The 18,215-nt window shown below is 39.0% G+C and overlaps 1 protein-coding gene across 2 annotated transcripts in view; it reads right to left on the bottom strand.

Moving 5' to 3' along the window:
- LOC121379925 (set1/Ash2 histone methyltransferase complex subunit ASH2-like) overlaps positions 1-18,215 on the bottom strand; it is an 81,625-nt gene that overhangs the window by 59,253 nt on the left and 4,157 nt on the right. For both annotated transcript variants that reach the window (XM_041508607.1, XM_041508608.1), the window contains exons 3-13: positions 16,253-16,342; positions 15,182-15,270; positions 14,733-14,824; positions 14,332-14,427; positions 13,280-13,348; positions 11,391-11,469; positions 8,417-8,495; positions 6,829-7,043; positions 3,550-3,627; positions 2,540-2,629; positions 722-915 (exon numbers count right to left, since the gene is read on the bottom strand). In XM_041508607.1, coding sequence (XP_041364541.1) covers positions 722-915; positions 2,540-2,629; positions 3,550-3,627; positions 6,829-7,043; positions 8,417-8,495; positions 11,391-11,469; positions 13,280-13,348; positions 14,332-14,427; positions 14,733-14,824; positions 15,182-15,270; positions 16,253-16,342 — 1,171 coding nt within the window. The remainder of the gene's footprint in view (positions 1-721; positions 916-2,539; positions 2,630-3,549; positions 3,628-6,828; positions 7,044-8,416; positions 8,496-11,390; positions 11,470-13,279; positions 13,349-14,331; positions 14,428-14,732; positions 14,825-15,181; positions 15,271-16,252; positions 16,343-18,215) is intronic.

The following is an 18,215-nucleotide window of genomic DNA, read 5'->3' as shown; positions in this document are numbered from 1 at the left end:
AAAATAGAGATTCTTAGATGTTGAAATAAGTAAGGGCCACATAGTGATTGCAAAATAGAGATTCTTAGATGGTGAAATAAGTAAGGGCCACACAGTGATTGCAAAATAGATATTCCCAGAAGGTGAAATAAGTAAGGGCCACACAGTGATTGCAAAATAGAGATTCTTAGATGGTGAAATAAGTAAGGGCCACATAGTGATTGCAAAATAGAGATTCTTAGATGGTGAAATAAGTAAGGGCCACACAGTGATTGCAAAATAGAGATTCTTAGATGGTGAAATAAGTAAGGGCCACACAGTGATCGCAAAATAGAGATTCTTAGATAGTGAAATAAGTAAAGGCCACATAGTGATCGCAAAATAGAGATTCTTAGATGGTGAAATAAGTAAGGGCCACATAGTGATTGCAAAATAAATATTCTTAGATGGTGAAATAAGTAAGGGCAACACAGTGATCGCAAAATAAATATTCTTAGATGGTGAAATAAGTAAGGGCAACACAGTGATTGCAAAATAGTTTTTCAGAACAGAAATTAAGTATGGCATGCAGTTGTTACAAAACAGAGATTTTGAGAACAGGAAAAAGTATGGTGCATACAGTGATTGCAAGGTGCAGATTTACAGATCAGGTATAAGTCAAATAAGCTCTGTAATCCTGAGGTAGATATTCTTATTCTCCTGACTAATGACACAACAGCAACACAAACATGCATTTACTGACCTTGTCTTTATGCGTTGGAGGAAGAAGTTTTTCTGGGTCTGTGACCCGCGGTAAACTGATGTAGAATCCTAGCACATCCTTCCTGTGAAAACCGTCGCTGTAGTGTTTGCCGTGACTCTCATGAAACACCGTGCCTTTTCGAGACCGCCACGAGTAACTGAACTTGTCATAGCCACACGGAGCCTGCAGGTTGCCTGGCATTTACATGATAAATACATCATCATAGATTCATGTACTGCACAACAAACAGGAGTTTTACAAACATAATAGATGTAGTGTTTCTAACTGATTTATGTATCACAGAAGAATATTTGTTCTATAGCCATTTGGGGGGGGGAGAAAGAAAGAGAGAGAGAGAGAGAGAGAGAGAGAGAGAGAGAGAGAGAGAGAGAGAGAGAGAGGGAGGGAGGGAGGGAGGGAGGGAGGGAGGGAGGGAGGGAGGGAGAGAGGGATAGGGAGTGGGAGAGAGAGAGAGAGGGAGAGGGAGAGAGAGAGAGAGAGAGAGAGAGAGAGAGAGAGAGAGAAGAGAGAGAGAGAGAGGGGGGAGAAAGAGAGAGGGAGGGGAAGGAACCCACCACTACTACTGAAAAGCAGCTAGGAATCATCTTTAATAAGCACTGTCTCATAGACAGGACAGTACAAACCATGGCCTTTGATCTACCAGTTGTGAGGCACTGATTGAGACAGGAGAAAAAAAACCTAGTCCTTGAAGGCGTCCAATCCTGCTACCAAAAAAACTATATTTTTATATGTACCAAATGGTTCTCTAAAGTAGTGCATTGCAGAAAACCTTAGTAATGTTGTTTACATGTGAAGCACAATCATTTCTTTGTACTACAATGAATAGAGCTATATGTAGTCATTATGTAAAGGTATGAGTAACTGCTTCTTTTGTCTTTTTACTTATTTTCATGCTTATATCCAATTAAGGTTCAAGCACACTGTCCTGGACACACATCTCACATCTATATGTCCAGAACAGTGGGTTAGTTCGTTAGTGGTTAGCGAGAGAGAAGAGGGTGTAGTGGTCTTATACCTACCTATTGAGTGGTTAAAACTTGCTCTGGGTGGGAGCTGGTATCGGGCTGTGAACCCTGTACCTACCACCTTAACTACTTTAACCACGACACCACCGATGCCGGTTGCAACTGCTTAATTACCTTTGATATCATGCCAATGATATAAACAAACATCCATTATGGATACACCAAGACTGGTGTATCAACGGATGTGGTATGTGCTATCCTGTCTATGAGATGGTGCATATAAAACATCCCTTGCTGCTAATCGAAAAGAATAGCCCATGATGTGGCAATAGCGGGTTTACTCCCTCAATATTTGTGTGGTCCTTAACCATATGTCTGATGCCATATAACCGTAAATAAAATATGTTGAGTGCGTTGTTAAATAAAACATTTCCTTCCTTCCTTCCATTATGTAAATGTATTATAAATACAGTAGAATCTTGTTGGGTTGAACTCTGAAGGGTCAAATACACTGCAACGCTCCAACCAAAAATGAAGTCCAGAGTTACACTTATATGATGTTGACCGAATGGTTAGGTCGAACATCCCAATGGGTCAAATACTTTTTCAAGCCCCAACAGGGTTCGAGCCAACGGGATTTAACTGTATATGTTACATGATGACTACAAACATTTTAATCTTTACTTGTAGTCATCGTGTAACATTTTATACATGGAAAAAACACACAATAACAATGAAGGCATACTGAAAACTTCTATGACAAAATATACAATAAAATGAAAGCTGTGTGGTCTACTGAACATATAAATATAGGAAAGTGTAACTCTGTTACCTAAAGACTGAGACCATCCCGCTCGGACGGCAGATTCGGCCGGCATGTCGTTTACGATCACCTCGTAATACCAATCTCCAGTCCGCACCCCTGTAAATAAGTATCACACTATAAAACTACCATTCACTTAAACAGAGTAAAACTTCACACATAAAAGTACTATTCACTTAAACAGAGTCAAACATCACACAGTAAAACTATCATTCATTTAAAGAAGTAAAAAAAACCCAAAATTATCAGTCTTTTAAACTGGCCTCACTAGTGTAGTGGTTAAGCCATTATGACTTAAGACTGGTAGGCAGTAGGTCCCAGTACCGGCTTCCATCCAGGGCGAGCTTTCACAGCTCAGAAGAGAGTGGTAAGCTAGGTTTATACTAGTAGATGACTAGCCCAGTCCTGCTTCTGTTCACACCTCATGTTTCAGTCAATTGAGTGTATATTTAACACAGTTCATATTAAATTTTGGTGTGCCTTTGTCCAACGCTTTTTAGTTTACCTAATAAAAAATGAAATTTCAGTGTTGCATGAAGTATAAATTGACCTTAAGGTTTACGCTAAAAGTAAACACTAACCCACTGTCCTGGACTGACAGTCCAGATACCTAAGATGTATGCCCATGACAGACTGTTTGAATCTTAATTGGATATAAACAGAAAAATAAATTTAATAAACTTTTAAAGAAAGGTTACACAGTAAAACTAGTTTTTCAAAAAAGTCATACATTAAAAAAGTTATACATTAAAAAAGTCATATATTAAAAAGTCATACATTATATTTGTTTAAATTTTACAATGACATTCAAATAAACAAAGTTATACATTAAAATTCTGCCTTGTAATTGAAAATCTCACTGACATGGGTATTATTAACAGATTTCCTGGTACCTTTTAAAGCATCATCACTACATAAATAATGGACTCAGTCTTTAAAGCATATTTCTTTACATGTACAATGGAGGCTGATCCTGGACTCAGTCTTTAAAGAATATTAGACCACATGTGACCACTCACCATGAGTTGCTCTGATCATGCTGTATCCCTTGTCCCCAGTGACGGTCAGTCGGTTCTCCGCAACCTTCAACTGTGGGGCTGAAAACAATACCAGAAACTCTCATCAGTATGTCATGTACAAGTCATGAAGTGTCAAGTATTCTTCGTTTGCTAGGTATGTCCTATACAAGTCAACAAGCAATCTCACCTCCGTCATGAAGTGTATGTCATGTACAAGTCATGAAGTGTCAAGTATTCTTCGTTTGCTAGGTATGTCCTATACAAGTCAACAAGCAATCTCACCTCCGTCATGAAGTGTATGTCATGTACAAGTCATGATGCGTCAAGTATTCTTCGTTTGCTAGTTATGTCCTATACAAGTCAACAAGCAATCTCACCTCCGTCATGAAGTGTATGTCATGTACAAGTCATGAAGCGTCAAGTATTCTTCGTTTGCTAGGTATGTCCTATACAAGTCAACAAGCAATCTCACCTCCGTCATGAAGTGTATGTCATGTACAAGTCATGAAGCGTCAAGTATTCTTCGTTTGCTAGTTATGTCCTATACAAGTCAACAAGCAATCTCACCTCCGTCATGAAGTGTATGTCATGTACAAGTCATGAAGCGTCAAGTATTCTTCGTTTGCTAGGTATGTCCTATACAAGTCAACAAGCAATCTCACCTCCGTCATGAAGTGTATGTCATGTACAAGTCATGAAGCGTCAAGTATTCTTCGTTTGCTAGTTATGTCCTATACAAGTCAACAAGCAATCTCACCTCCGTCATGAAGTGTATGTCATGTACAAGTCATGAAGCTCAAGTATTCTTCGTTTGCTAGGTATGTCCTATACAAGTCAACAAGCAATCTCACCTCCGTCATGAAGTGTATGTCATGTACAAGTCATGAAGCGTCAAGTATTCTTCGTTTGCTAGTTATGTCCTATACAAGTCAACAAGCAATCTCACCTCCGTCATGAAGTGTATGTCATGTACAAGTCATGAAGCGTCAAGTATTCTTCGTTTGCTAGTTATGTCCTATACAAGTCAACAAGCAATCTCACCTCCGTCATGAAGTGTATGTCATGTACAAGTCATGAAGCGTCAAGTATTCTTCGTTTGCTAGGTATGTCCTATACAAGTCAACAAGCAATCTCACCTCCGTCATGAAGTGTATGTCATGTACAAGTCATGAAGCGTCAAGTATTCTTCGTTTGCTAGTTATGTCCTATACAAGTCAACAAGCAATCTCACCTCCGTCATGAAGTGTATGTCATGTACAAGTCATGAAGCGTCAAGTATTCTTCGTTTGCTAGGTATGTCCTATACAAGTCAACAAGCAATCTCACCTCCGTCATGAAGTGTATGTCATGTACAAGTCATGAAGCGTCAAGTATTCTTCGTTTGCTAGTTATGTCCTATACAAGTCAACAAGCAATCTCACCTCCGTCATGAAGTGTATGTCATGTACAAGTCATGAAGCGTCAAGTATTCTTCGTTTGCTAGTTATGTCCTATACAAGTCAACAAGCAATCTCACCTCCGTCATGAAGTGTATGTCATGTACAAGTCATGAAGCGTCAAGTATTCTTCGTTTGCTAGGTATGTCCTATACAAGTCAACAAGCAATCTCACCTCCGTCATGAAGGAAGGAAATGTTTTATTTAACAACGCACTCAACACATTTTATTTACAGTTATATGGCATCAGACATATGGTTAAGGACCACACAGATATTGAGAGAGGAATCCTGCTGTCACCACTTCATGGGCTATTCTTTTCGATTAGCAGCAAGGGATGTTTTATATGCACTTCCCACAGTACATACCATGGCCTGTCGGTACTTCTGTCATGAAGTGCCAAGTACACTTCGATTATTTAGTTCGTCCTATACAAGTATCTGTACTTATGTCATGAAGTGCCAAGTACACTTCGATTATTTAGTACGTCCTATACAAGTGTCTGTACTTCTGTCATGAAGTGCCAAGTACACTTCGATTATTTAGTAAGTCCTATACAAGTGTCTGTTATTCTGTCATGAAGTGCCAAGTACACTTTTATTATTTGTTATGTCCTGTCCAAGTGACTCCTCTGTAGTGAAGTGCTGGGTACACTTTGTTAGCTAGGTAAGTCCTACACAAGTCACTACAATCTCACCTCTGTCGTGAAGTGCCAGGTACACTTCGTTAGCTAGGTAAGTCCTATACAAGTCACTACAATCTCACCTCTGTCGTGAAGTGCCAGGTACACTTCGTTAGCTAGTTAAGTCCTATACAAGTCACTACAATCTCACCTCTGTCATGAAGTGCCAGGTACACTTCGTTAGCTAGGTAAGTCCTATACAAGTCACTACAATCTCACCTCTGTCTTGAAGTGCCAGGTACACTTCATTAGCTAGGTAAGTCCTATACAAGTCACTACAATCTCACCTCTGTCTTGAAGTGCCAGGTACATTTTGTTAGCTAGGTAAGTCCTATACAAGTCACTACAATCTCACCTCTGTCTTGAAGTGCCAGGTACACTTTGTTAGCTAGGTAAGTCCTATACAAGTCACTACAATCTCACCTCTGTCTTGAAGTGCCAGGTACACTTCATTAGCTAGGTAAGTCCTATACAAGTCACTACAATCTCACCTCTGTCTTGAAGTGCCAGGTACATTTTGTTAGCTAGGTAAGTCCTATACAAGTCACTACAATCTCACCTCTGTCTTGAAGTGCCAGGTACACTTTGTTAGCTAGGTAAGTCCTATACAAGTCACTACAATCTCACCTCTGTCTTGAAGTGCCAGGTACACTTCATTAGCTAGGTAAGTCCTATACAAGTCACTACAATCTCACCTCTGTCTTGAAGTGCCAGGTACATTTTGTTAGCTAGGTAAGTCCTATACAAGTCACTACAATCTCACCTCTGTCTTGAAGTGCCAGGTACACTTTGTTAGCTAGGTAAGTCCTATACAAGTCACTACAATCTCACCTCTGTCTTGAAGTGCCAGGTACACTTTGTTAGCTAGGTAAGTCCTATACAAGTCACTACAATCTCACCTCTGTCTTGAAGTGCCAGGTACACTTTGTTAGCTAGGTAAGTCCTATAAAACTACAATCTCACCTCTGTCATGAAGTGTCAGGTACATTTCATTAGCTAGGTAAGTCCTAAACAAGTCACTGTAATCTCACCTGTCATGAAGTGGCAGGTACACTTCATTAGCTAGGTAAATCCTATACAAGTCACTGTAATCTCACCTGTCATGAAGTACCAAGTACACTTCGTTAGCTAGGTAACTCCTATACAGCACTACAATCTCACCTCTATCATGAAGTGCCAGGTACACTTCGTTAGCTAGGTAAATCCTATACAAGTATCCTGGAATTGGTTTGCCCGCCCAGTCGAGACTCTCGTCAAAGGCTTGTTTGTTGGGAGCATGAGGGTCGGGTTCGGCCAGGATGTAGCGGTAGCCATCTTTGTTGAACGGGTGTTCTAGAGGATAACCATGCAGAGGCAGCTTCATCACCGACATCTCACTGAAAAAATGAGGCAATGTTTTGAAACTCAAGCATTTACATTAGAACACAGTGCAAAGAGCAAAAGTATAACACAGTGTAAAGAGCAAAAATAGAACACAGTGTAAATAGCAAAAGTAGAACACAGTGTAAATAGCAAAAGTAGAACACAGTGTAAAGAGCAAAAGTAGAACACAGTGTAAATAGCAAAAGTGGAACAGTGTAAAGAGCAAAAGTAGAACACAGTGTAAACAGCAAAAGTAGAACACAATGTAAAGAGCAAAAGTAGAACACAATGTAAAGAGCAAAAGTAGAACACAATGTAAAGAGCAAAAGTACAGCGATCACAGATTAGTAAAAATTAAAATTTAGAATATTTTTATTATGTTAATCTTTAAAATTAAACAATACAATTATATATATCATATAATTTCAAAATACTGAAAGTTTTGAATCAGAATTGACTGATTAACAGTTTCATTACAAGAATACTAGATATGTAATTAACATGCAGCAGATAGCAAAACATCATCTGTTAATAAATATTGACCAGGCACCGACTTAAAAGAACAAAAGCTTCTTGACAAGATGTTAAAATTTTTATGATCTAATCTGTGTGTGTTGATAACCCAGTTGTTCCTGGTTGGTTAATATTAGCTAGTTATTGATGCACAACTTCAGTGTTTAAATAAACCAATAAAATCATGTCCTCAGTCTTTAGATTTTCATACCAACCTGATTATGCCACACAACACTCTTAGCAACTTGTAATAGCTGGACATAATCTTATTTATATTACCTATTTCCATTCTTTATGACGTAACTGAGGGAAAACGACAACAGTGTATATTGTGCAGATGGCTGGCATTATTATTGTGGGTTTTTTTAAAACAATATTGATTTCCAATTTTCAGAATGGGATTGGCAAACCCTGGCTGGTGTTATGATGATGAGTCCATTAAAACATATTCTACAACAATATTGATTTCCAATTTTCCGAATGGGATTGGCAAACCCTGGCTGGTGTTATGAGTCCATTAAAACATATTCTACAACAATATTGATTTCCAATTTTCCGAATGGGATTGGCAAACCCTGGCTGGTGTTATGATGAGTCCATTAAAACATATTCTACAACAATATTGATTTCCAATTTTCACAATGGGATTGGCAAACCCTGGCTGGTGTTATGATGAGTCCATTAAAACATATTCTACAACAATATTGATTTCCAATTTTCCGAATGGGATTGGCAAACCCTGGCTGGTGTTATGATGAGTCCATTAAAACATATTCTACAACAATATTGATTTCCAATTTTCACAATGGGATTGGCAAACCCTGGCTGGTGTTATGATGAGCCCATTAAAACATATTCTATAATAAGTACTTACCCTTTCTTTTGTTTTGACCCTGGTTGAAACTGACTGTCAAACGGAGTTTTTCTCTTAGCACTACGACCTTTAGTTGAGACTGAAAACACGAGATTAGCAAAATTATCTACAATGATAAAACCATCATAGCTCATATATATCATGTACTAGATAGAGAAGATAAATTATTACCCATATGTGCAGAGAAGTAGGGAAAGAAAAGTGATCTTTTCCTAGGGAAAGAATAAAACAAATTCTTTCCCGAGATACGTTTTGACGTCACAAACAGTGCTGCACTATAGGCAGTTAATTGTGTGTAAGAATAGTTTCCCTGGTGGAAGTCATGTCAACCACTAATGTGATACGTACATCACAGCTATGACGTAATGCTGCCTATTGTTCTTAACTTGCAAACTTATTTTCAACAACAGTATTGTTCGAAAATCTTCCATAAAATGATAAATAACGAAAATGGGTAATAAATAGAATACCCAACTTGCTACTTGGCAATACTGTTTATATTGCATGAGTGAACTGATGTTGTCCTTCCCTCGTCAATAGCTCGGGAAGGACACCATCAATTCACGCATGCAAGAGAAATGGTATTGCCTCATAGCTCGTTAAGTATTCTCTAATTAAACCACATCGATACTGAACAGTCAACACCACATCATTGGCTACTGGATGTCATACATTTGGTAATTCTGACAAGTAGTTGTCAAAGAAAAGATGCAACATTTTTCAATTAGCAGTAATGAATCCTTTTACATATCCCTTTCCACAGACAGGACAGCAAATACCATGGCCGTGGATATACCAGCTGTGAGACACTGATTTGGATCGGGAAAACTCCAGAGAATATGTCCATCCAGGGGCTTCAATCCGACAACCCAAGCAAGCACTCTACTGCCTGAACTAGATCCAGCCCCCTCCCCTCCCCCACACTCAACAATACCAGTTTTCTTGTTAACTTAAAACTATTTTAAACAATAACGTTCATTTCCACCTGTAATCCAAATTTCTACCTTGCCTGATATCACATTTATTAACATAGGGATTTGCATTTTGAACAGTACCACTTAGTGAGAGTTTATATCAAATACAAATCCATCCATGAAAGGATTTGATAAAATTTATGAGCAATTACCTTTGTGAAAAATTAACTAGGGAGATGTGGAGCTAGTCAAAAATCAGAATGTGCTGTCCGGTTAATTAGAAGGAGAAATGAAAAGTGGGTGACATGAATCAAGAGAGAATGTTTTCGTTAGACTGTTTACCCATCTCAGGAAGAGAGAATGTTTTCGTTATACTGTTTACCCATCTCAGGAAGAGGTGCTCCTGTTTTAGACACCGGGGCAAGGAAAAGTGGGTGACATGAATCAAGAGAGAATGTTTTCGTTATACTGTTTACCCATCTCAGGAAGAGGTGCTCCTGTTTTAGACACCGGGGCAATGAGAAGTGGGTGACATGAATCAAGAGAGAATGTTTTCGTTATACTGTTTACCCATCTCAGGAAGAGAGAATGTTTTCGTTACACTGTTTACCCATCTCAGGAAGAGAGAATGTTTTCGTTATACTGTTTACCCATCTCAGGAAGAGGTGCTCCTGTTTTAGACACCGGGGCAATGAGAAGTGGGTGACATGAATCAAGAGAGAATGTTTTCGTTATACTGTTTACCCATCTCAGGAAGAGGTGCTCCTGTTTTAGACACCGGGGCAATGAGAAGTGGGTGACATGAATCAAGAGAGAATGTTTTCGTTATACTGTTTACCCATCTCAGGAAGAGGTGCTCCTGTTTTAGACACCGGGGCAATGAGAAGTGGGTGACATGAATCAAGAGAGAATGTTTTCGTTATACTGTTTACCCATCTCAGGAAGAGGTGCTCCTGTTTTAGACACCGGGGCAATGAGAAGTGGGTGACATGAATCAAGAGAGAATGTTTTCGTTATACTGTTTACCCATCTCAGGAAGAGGTGCTCCTGTTTTAGACACCAGGGCAATGAGAAGTGGGTGACATGAATCAAGAGAGAATGTTTTCGTTATACTGTTTACCCATCTCAGGAAGAGGTGCTCCTGTTTTAGACACCGGGGCAATCAGAAGTGGGTGACATGAATCAAGAGAGAATGTTTTCGTTATACTGTTTACCCATCTCAGGAAGAGGTGCTCCTGTTTTAGACACCGGGGCAATGAGAAGTGGGTGACATGAATCAAGAGAGAATGTTTTCGTTATACTGTTTACCCATCTCAGGAAGAGGTGCTCCTGTTTTAGACACCGGGGCAATGAGAAGTGGGTGACATGAATCAAGAGAGAATGTTTTCGTTATACTGTTTACCCATCTCAGGAAGAGGTGCTCCTGTTTTAGACACCGGGGCAATGAGAAGTGGGTGACATGAATCAAGAGAGAATGTTTTCGTTATACTGTTTACCCATCTCAGGAAGAGGTGCTCCTGTTTTAGACACCGGGGCAAGGAAAAGTGGGTGACATGAATCAAGAGAGAATGTTTTCGTTATACTGTTTACCCATCTCAGGAAGAGGTGCTCCTGTTTTAGACACCGGGGCAATGAGAAGTGGGTGACATGAATCAAGAGAGAATGTTTTCGTTATACTGTTTACCCATCTCAGGAAGAGGTGCTCCTGTTTTAGACACCGGGGCAATGAGAAGTGGGTGACATGAATCAAGAGAGAATGTTTTCGTTATACTGTTTACCCATCTCAGGAAGAGGTGCTCCTGTTTTAGACACCGGGGCAATGAGAAGTGGGTGACATGAATCAAGAGAGAATGTTTTCGTTATACTGTTTACCCATCTCAGGAAGAGGTGCTCCTGTTTTAGACACCGGGGCAAGGAGAAGTGGGTGACATCAATCAAGAGAGAATGTTTTCGTTATACTGTTTACCCATCTCAGGCAGAGGTGCTCCTATTTTAGACACCGGGGCAAGGAAAAGTGGGTGACATGAATCAAGAGAGAATGTTTTCGTTATACTGTTTACCCATCTCAGGAAGAGGTGCTCCTGTTTTAGACACCGGGGCAATGAGAAGATCAAAACACGGACCAATCTTCGACAAATCCTGCAAACACAAGCAAACATGACACTTGAGCCAATTGGGGTTTTCCTAGATAAAAATATTTGATAAAGTAATAATACAATTTTTCATGGCTTTTATTTACATAACTGTTTCTAAACAGACTGACTATTAAAATCAAATAAAGAAATTTCACAAACTGACCCCAAAATGTATCCTTTTAGATAAACATGTTCTATAGATAAACAAGCGGATTTCCATTTTTCATACCTGTTTTATTTATTAAAGCTATTATAAGCTTAATAAGTCTGAATATCATGACAAGGTTGACAAGTATGAATGTTGTGTGGCTGACAAATGTGAATGTTCTTGTGAGGTTGACAAGTATGAATGTTGTGTGGCTGACAAATGTGAATGTTCTTGTGAGGTTGACAAGTATGAATGTTGTGTGGCTGACAAATGTGAACGTTTCTGTGAGGTTGACAAGTATGAATGTTGTTAGGAGGTTGACAAGTATGAATGTTGTGTGGCTGACAAATGTGAATGTTCTTGTGAGGTTGACAAGTATGAATGTTGTTAGGAGGTTGACAAATGTGAATGTTCTTGTGAGGTTGACAAGTATGAATGTTGTTAGGAGGTTGACAAGTATGAATGCTGTTAGGAGGTTGACAAATGTGAATGTTCTTGTGAGGTTGACAAGTATGAATGTTGTGTGGCTGACAAATGTGAATGTTCTTGTGAGGTTGACAAGTATGAATGTTGTTAGGTTGACAAATGTGAATGTTCTTGTGAGGTTGACAAGTATGAATGTTGTTAGGTTGACAAATGGGAATGTGCTTATGAGGTTGACAAGTATGAATGTTGTTAGGAGGTTGACAAGTATGAATGTTGTTAGGAGGTTGACAAGTATAAATGTTGTTAGGTTGACAAATGGGAATGTGCTTATGAGGTTGACAAGTATGAATGTTGTTAAGTTGATAAGTATGAATGCTGTTAGGTTGACAAATGGGAATGTGCTTATGAGGTTGACAAGTATGAATGTTGTTAGGAGGTTGACAAGTATGAATGTTGTTAGGTTGACAAGTATGAATGTTGTTAGGAGGCTGACAAGTATGAATGCTGTTAGGAGGTTGACAGGTATGAATGTTGTTAGGAGGCTGACAAGTATGAATGCTGTTAGGAGGCTGACAAGTATGAATGCTGTTAGGTTGACAAGTATGAATGTTGTTAGGTTGACAAGTATGAATGTTGTTAGGAGGCTGACAAGTATGAATGCTGTTAGGTTGACAAGTATGAATGCTGTTAGGAGGTTGACAAGTATGAATGCTGTTAGGAGGTTGACAGGTATGAATGTTGTTAGGAGGTTGACAAGTATGAATGTTGTTAGGAGGTTGACAAGTATGAATGTTGTTAGGAGGTTGACAAGTATGAATGTTGTTAGGAGGTTGACAGGTATGAATGTTGTTAGGAGGTTGACAAGTATGAATGTTGTTAGGAGGTCGACAGGTATGAATGTTGTTAAGAGGTTGACAGGTATGAAAATTGTTAGGAGGTTGACAATTACGAAAGTTGTTAGAAGGTTGACTGGTATGAAAGTTGTTATGAGGTTGACAAGTATGAATGCTGTTAGGAGGTTGACAAGTATGAATGTTGTTAGGAGGTTGACAGGTATGAATGTTGTTAGGTTGACAGGTATGAATGTTGTTAGGAGGTTGACAAGTATGAATGTTGTTAGGAGGTTGACAGGTATGAATGTTGTTAGGTTGACAAGTATGAAAGTTGTTAGAAGGTTGACTGGTATGAAAGTTGTTATGAGGTTGACAAGTATGTTGCTCTGAGGTTGTATTGTACCAACCTGGTTGAGAAGTCCAAATGTGGTGTCTGACATCATTTCATCACACAGGAACATCTCAGATTCTTTAGCCTTAATTACAAACATAATTATTATCTCTCAATACAGCTCACTGCGTTCCTTTAACAAGCTAACATCTGACATACAACAAGATCATTTCACATTCAAACTTAAAACATAAAATATATAACTTTAACTTGACAGTTCAAATACAGCAAATAAAGGGACTGTTTGAAACAAGATAATAATGAGGTTAATAAAAAAAAAGAGAGAGATTATGAAGGTTGAAGGAGACAATTTAAGTACCATTGCCTAAATAATAAAATCAACTCATAAAGACATCAGTTCTGTTATAAAGAACACCCAACCATAAAGTTTAAAAATGAATACATCCTCTCCTAAAGTATTCTTGAGAAACTTTGGTGATGATACAATCTATTTGTAATTAAAATAATTTTGTGCAGCTTAGTCATTTCGGGGTGGAATTTAGTTCAGTTGGTAGAGTGCTCGCCTGAGACGCTTGGGCTGTAGGATCAAATCCTGTTAATGAATTCAATGATGATTTGTTACTGTTCAATCCAGTGTCCCAAAACTAGATATTCAAAGTATTCATTGATAAACAAACATTTTGAGAATACTGCTGAAGTATTACATCTCCCCTTTTGGGCCCAAACAAACTTTCGTATCTCCTACATTCAAGGGTCATAACTCTATCAAAGACAGATAAATCGTCACGAAAGTCGAATTTGATCTGAAACCACATGATACATCAATACATACAATTTTAGCTCAATATCTTGATGATTTGAAAAAAGCAGAAAAAAAAGCCACAAAACTACATGTGGGATAGACCGACAGAAGGATGGAGATGACACCTATAGTCCCCTCTGGTTGGAACGGTACAGGACTAATAAATCACGGAGCTGCATCATTTACATCATGACATGTTGCTTTTGATTCTAGTAACAAACAAGTCTTTCAAAATACATCAATAGTAAAAGAAGATTACAACAATGAACAAATCAAGTGTCTGAGGTCAAGTATGCATTACATACCATTATTTTATGGATAGTTGTATGCCATGTTAGTTTGATACGTCTTGGATTTGTCGTCAGGTCCTCCCAGTTTTTGTCAATGTACGGAATAATGTCCTGCAACAGAACCACAGCATATTAATAGATGTATTAACACATTCCACAGTTTAAGTTGTAGTTTATCAAATCAGCAAATGCTAAATGAAGTTGAACATATGTTTGTTATCTTGTCATGTATTGTAAACAACATATTCCAAAGTAACACACATTAATTAATTTTCAACTGTTTTTTAACATTGATTCTTTTATCTAGAACTTGACTTTACTCACATTTTATCTTCGAAAAAGAAGCTAATTAAACCATTATTGACTGCAGAATCATGTCCTTCATTTAAGTGATGGGCTGACTGCTCACTGCTCACCTTATCCTTGGAAAACATGATCTGCATGTCACCTTTGATCTTCGACTGATGCATAAGATTGGCCAGAGCTGTGTAACACATTTGAGTAAATGCTGAAAAAATACAAAACAGTGAAACTACATATATGTATTAAAACCTGTTAAGTACTACTAAAGAGTATTAGCACTATTAACAAATAATGTGAAATAAAATTTGTAACTTCAAGTACTTTATTAAAATTTGTAACTACCAATGTATTTTAAAATGCATTTTTAAAATTTTCATAAAATGTATCGATTCCACAGGAAAATAGTAAATAAAAAATTGTTGCACTTCAGACAGTGCAATAAAATGTTTTAATGTTGAATATTTTTAATTCTAAATGTAAATAAAAACTTAATAATATAGTATTCCTTTTGTTTTAATTAGAACCACCTTGGTGAAGAAACACAAAGTTAGATAACTCTTACTAGCTGGTTTCTTCTGGAAACTCTCCATCCCATTTGGACTGCAATTCTTGCAACAGAAGTGATAATTTGCCATGAACGGGATACATTTCCTAAAAACAGATTAATTTATTTTTAATTCATATTTAAATTAATCCATGCATATTTAAAGAAACCCAACTATTAAATGTCTAACCAATGGTTATTGTGATAACTGATCTGGAGAGAGAGAAGAAACATATTGCCACCACATAAGCTACTCCTACAAAAGAATAATATCCACCTAATGACACTAGAGAGTACCAATGGACTAGGAGAGAGGAAACATATTGCCACCACATAAGCTACTCCTACAAAAGAATAATATCCACCTAATGACAATGGAGAGTACCAATGGACTAGGAGAGAAGAAACATATTGCCACCACATAAGCTACTCCTACAAAAGAATAATATCCACCTAATGACAATGGAGAGTACCAATGGACTAGGAGAGAAGAAACATATTGCCACCACATAAGCTACTCCTACAAAAGAATAATATCCACCTAATGACAATGGAGAGTACCAATGGACTAGGAGAGGAAAGCAATGGGCGAGGGTTTCATTTTCCTCCCAAATAGACAAGTTATTTACCACCTCTTCAACCCTACCCAGTTAGTAATAAAACTGAAGAAAAAGGATCCTCCATTGAAATGTGTAATTCACAGATGGCAACTGATAATTTCTCTAGGTATTTGTTACACTGAAACAGCAGAATCAGTTTCATTCAGAGCTGGTAATTTATGATTTTCACAAAAAGGTCTGTTTTGTTAAAAGACATCACTAGAGCATATTAATTAATTAATTTATCATCAGCTATTGGATGTCAAACATTTTGTAATTCTGACATATAATCTCCAGAGAAAACCGGCATTATTTTTCCCTTAGCAGCAAGTTGTACTTTCCAGCAAATACTACAGCCATTGATACACCAGTCATTGTGCACTGGTTGGGATGGGGGATAAAACCCAATCAGAGAATGGGTTCCTCCAAACCAAGCACCTGAGTAAAAACACTTTACTAAGGGAGATAAATTACAGAGTATTTTACTTACCCAATGAAACAGCTGACACACTCAGAATGAAACCACTTGATGCATGTCGAACACTGTAGCTCTACGCTACCTATGTTCCGAGATTTTTGACTAACAAAAATAAAAAAATAGTCTAATTATGCATGAAGAAATATATAATATAGACTGATTCCATACATGATCTCTGCCTCAAAATTTTGGATGAAAATATAAAAATGCAAATAATTTATGCAAAAAAAAAAAAAAAAAAAAAAAAAATAAGCTAATAAGCACAAATAATACATCAGCTATTGTGGCAAACAGAGGCAAGTACACTGCATATGAATGAATTGTAAATGAGAATGCACTAACATTTTTATTTAAAGTTCTTTGAAAGAAAACTCCAGGCCCTAATCTAGAATTGAAAAAGTAGGAAAAGTGACTTTTCCCTTCCCAGAAGAAAGGGGAGAAGTTTAATAAAAATAGGCAAAATGAACATTTATCAGTACATTTCGTAACATTTTGCCAGTTTCTGTGTTTAATTGGAAAAATTCCGAATTTTACACTCTGTTCTAATCGTAATATACTCTTCAAAAGAAGAAACGCAAAACCACATTGTCGTAACATTTGGAGAATTGATTTAATTATTGAATGGTGAGTCCGATAATTACCAAATGTTGCAGGATTGTTCACAATTCACTCTAGTCCATTGTGAGTAAGTGATAGGACACACCACCAAGGTCAAGGTCATCTGGAGTCAATACCGGGTGTGGCCTCCGCGTGTGTTGACAACTGCCTGGCACCGCCTGCCCATTGAAGCAACCAGAGTACGGATGACGTCCCGGGGGATGGTGGCCCACTCGGCCTGCAAGGCTGCTGCCAGCTCGGGCAGGGTCTGGGGCTGTGGTTGTCGCTGTCGGAGGCGTCGGTCCAACTCGTCCCATAGATGCTCAATTGGGTTCAAATCCGGTGATATCGATGGCCAAGGAAGGACATTAATGTTGTTGTTCTGTAGGAAAGCCGTTGTGAGACGTGCTGTGTGAGGCCTGGCGTTGTCATGTTGGAACACTGCGTTGGCGTTGGCCATAACTGGAACGATGTGTGGCCGGAGGATCTGGTCAATGTAGCCCTGTGCATTCAGGTTGCCCTGCACGTGGACCAGGTCAGTTCTGCCAGTGTGTGAGATGGCTGCCCACACCATGACACTACCCCCGCCGAATCTGTCCACTTCCTGCACGCAGTTTGCCGCATAACGTTCACCACGACGCCTATACACGCGACATCTTCCATCATGACGTCGGAGCAGAAATCGGGACTCGTCACTGAACCACACCTGTCTCCATCGCAGTTGAGGCCATTGTCGATGAATCTGGCACCACTGCAGTCGGAGTCGACGGTGTTGTGGTGTTAAGATGACACCTCGAACTGGACGTCTGGCACGAATTCCTACCTCACGTAGGCGGTTCCGTACGGTCTGGTTGGATATCCTGCGCAAACCTGGTATTGCTGCGGCTGTGGAGGTGGCAGTAGTCAATCGTTCCCGAAGGTGGCGTACCCGGATGTAGCGGTCCTGCCCGGGGGTAGTGACCCGTGGTCGACCGGATCTAGGGAGGTCACGTGTTGATCCATGTTGCTGGTAACGGTCCCACAGTCTGGAGATGGTGCTTGGGGACACATGAAATGCCCTGGCAACGGCCGTTCTGGATTCGCCTGCGTCTAGTCGGCCAATGGCATTGTTTCTCTGCGGTTCACTGAGACGTGGCATGTCCTGGATTGTCAACTGTCGGCCAGATACAGAGGCCAGGCAAGCGAACACCCTGCACTTTTATACTGTTGGTGTTCATGTTGCACGTGCAGACAACTCACGTGCAGTGGTGACATGGTTTGCACGTGGCTGCGTTTTTGCGAATATTCACATTTTGGAACTTTATTGTACAGTAGCTGCGTTTTATCGAATGTAACCGTGGGAATGTGTTTGGGACATGCAATGACCTTATATTCACAA

The sequence above is a fragment of the Gigantopelta aegis genome, chromosome 8 (genome assembly GCF_016097555.1).
Source record: "Gigantopelta aegis isolate Gae_Host chromosome 8, Gae_host_genome, whole genome shotgun sequence".
NCBI lineage: Eukaryota > Metazoa > Mollusca > Gastropoda > Neomphalida > Peltospiridae > Gigantopelta > Gigantopelta aegis.
Note: the sequence above shows the minus strand (reverse complement) of the source record. Positions and strands in the feature narration are given on the sequence as shown.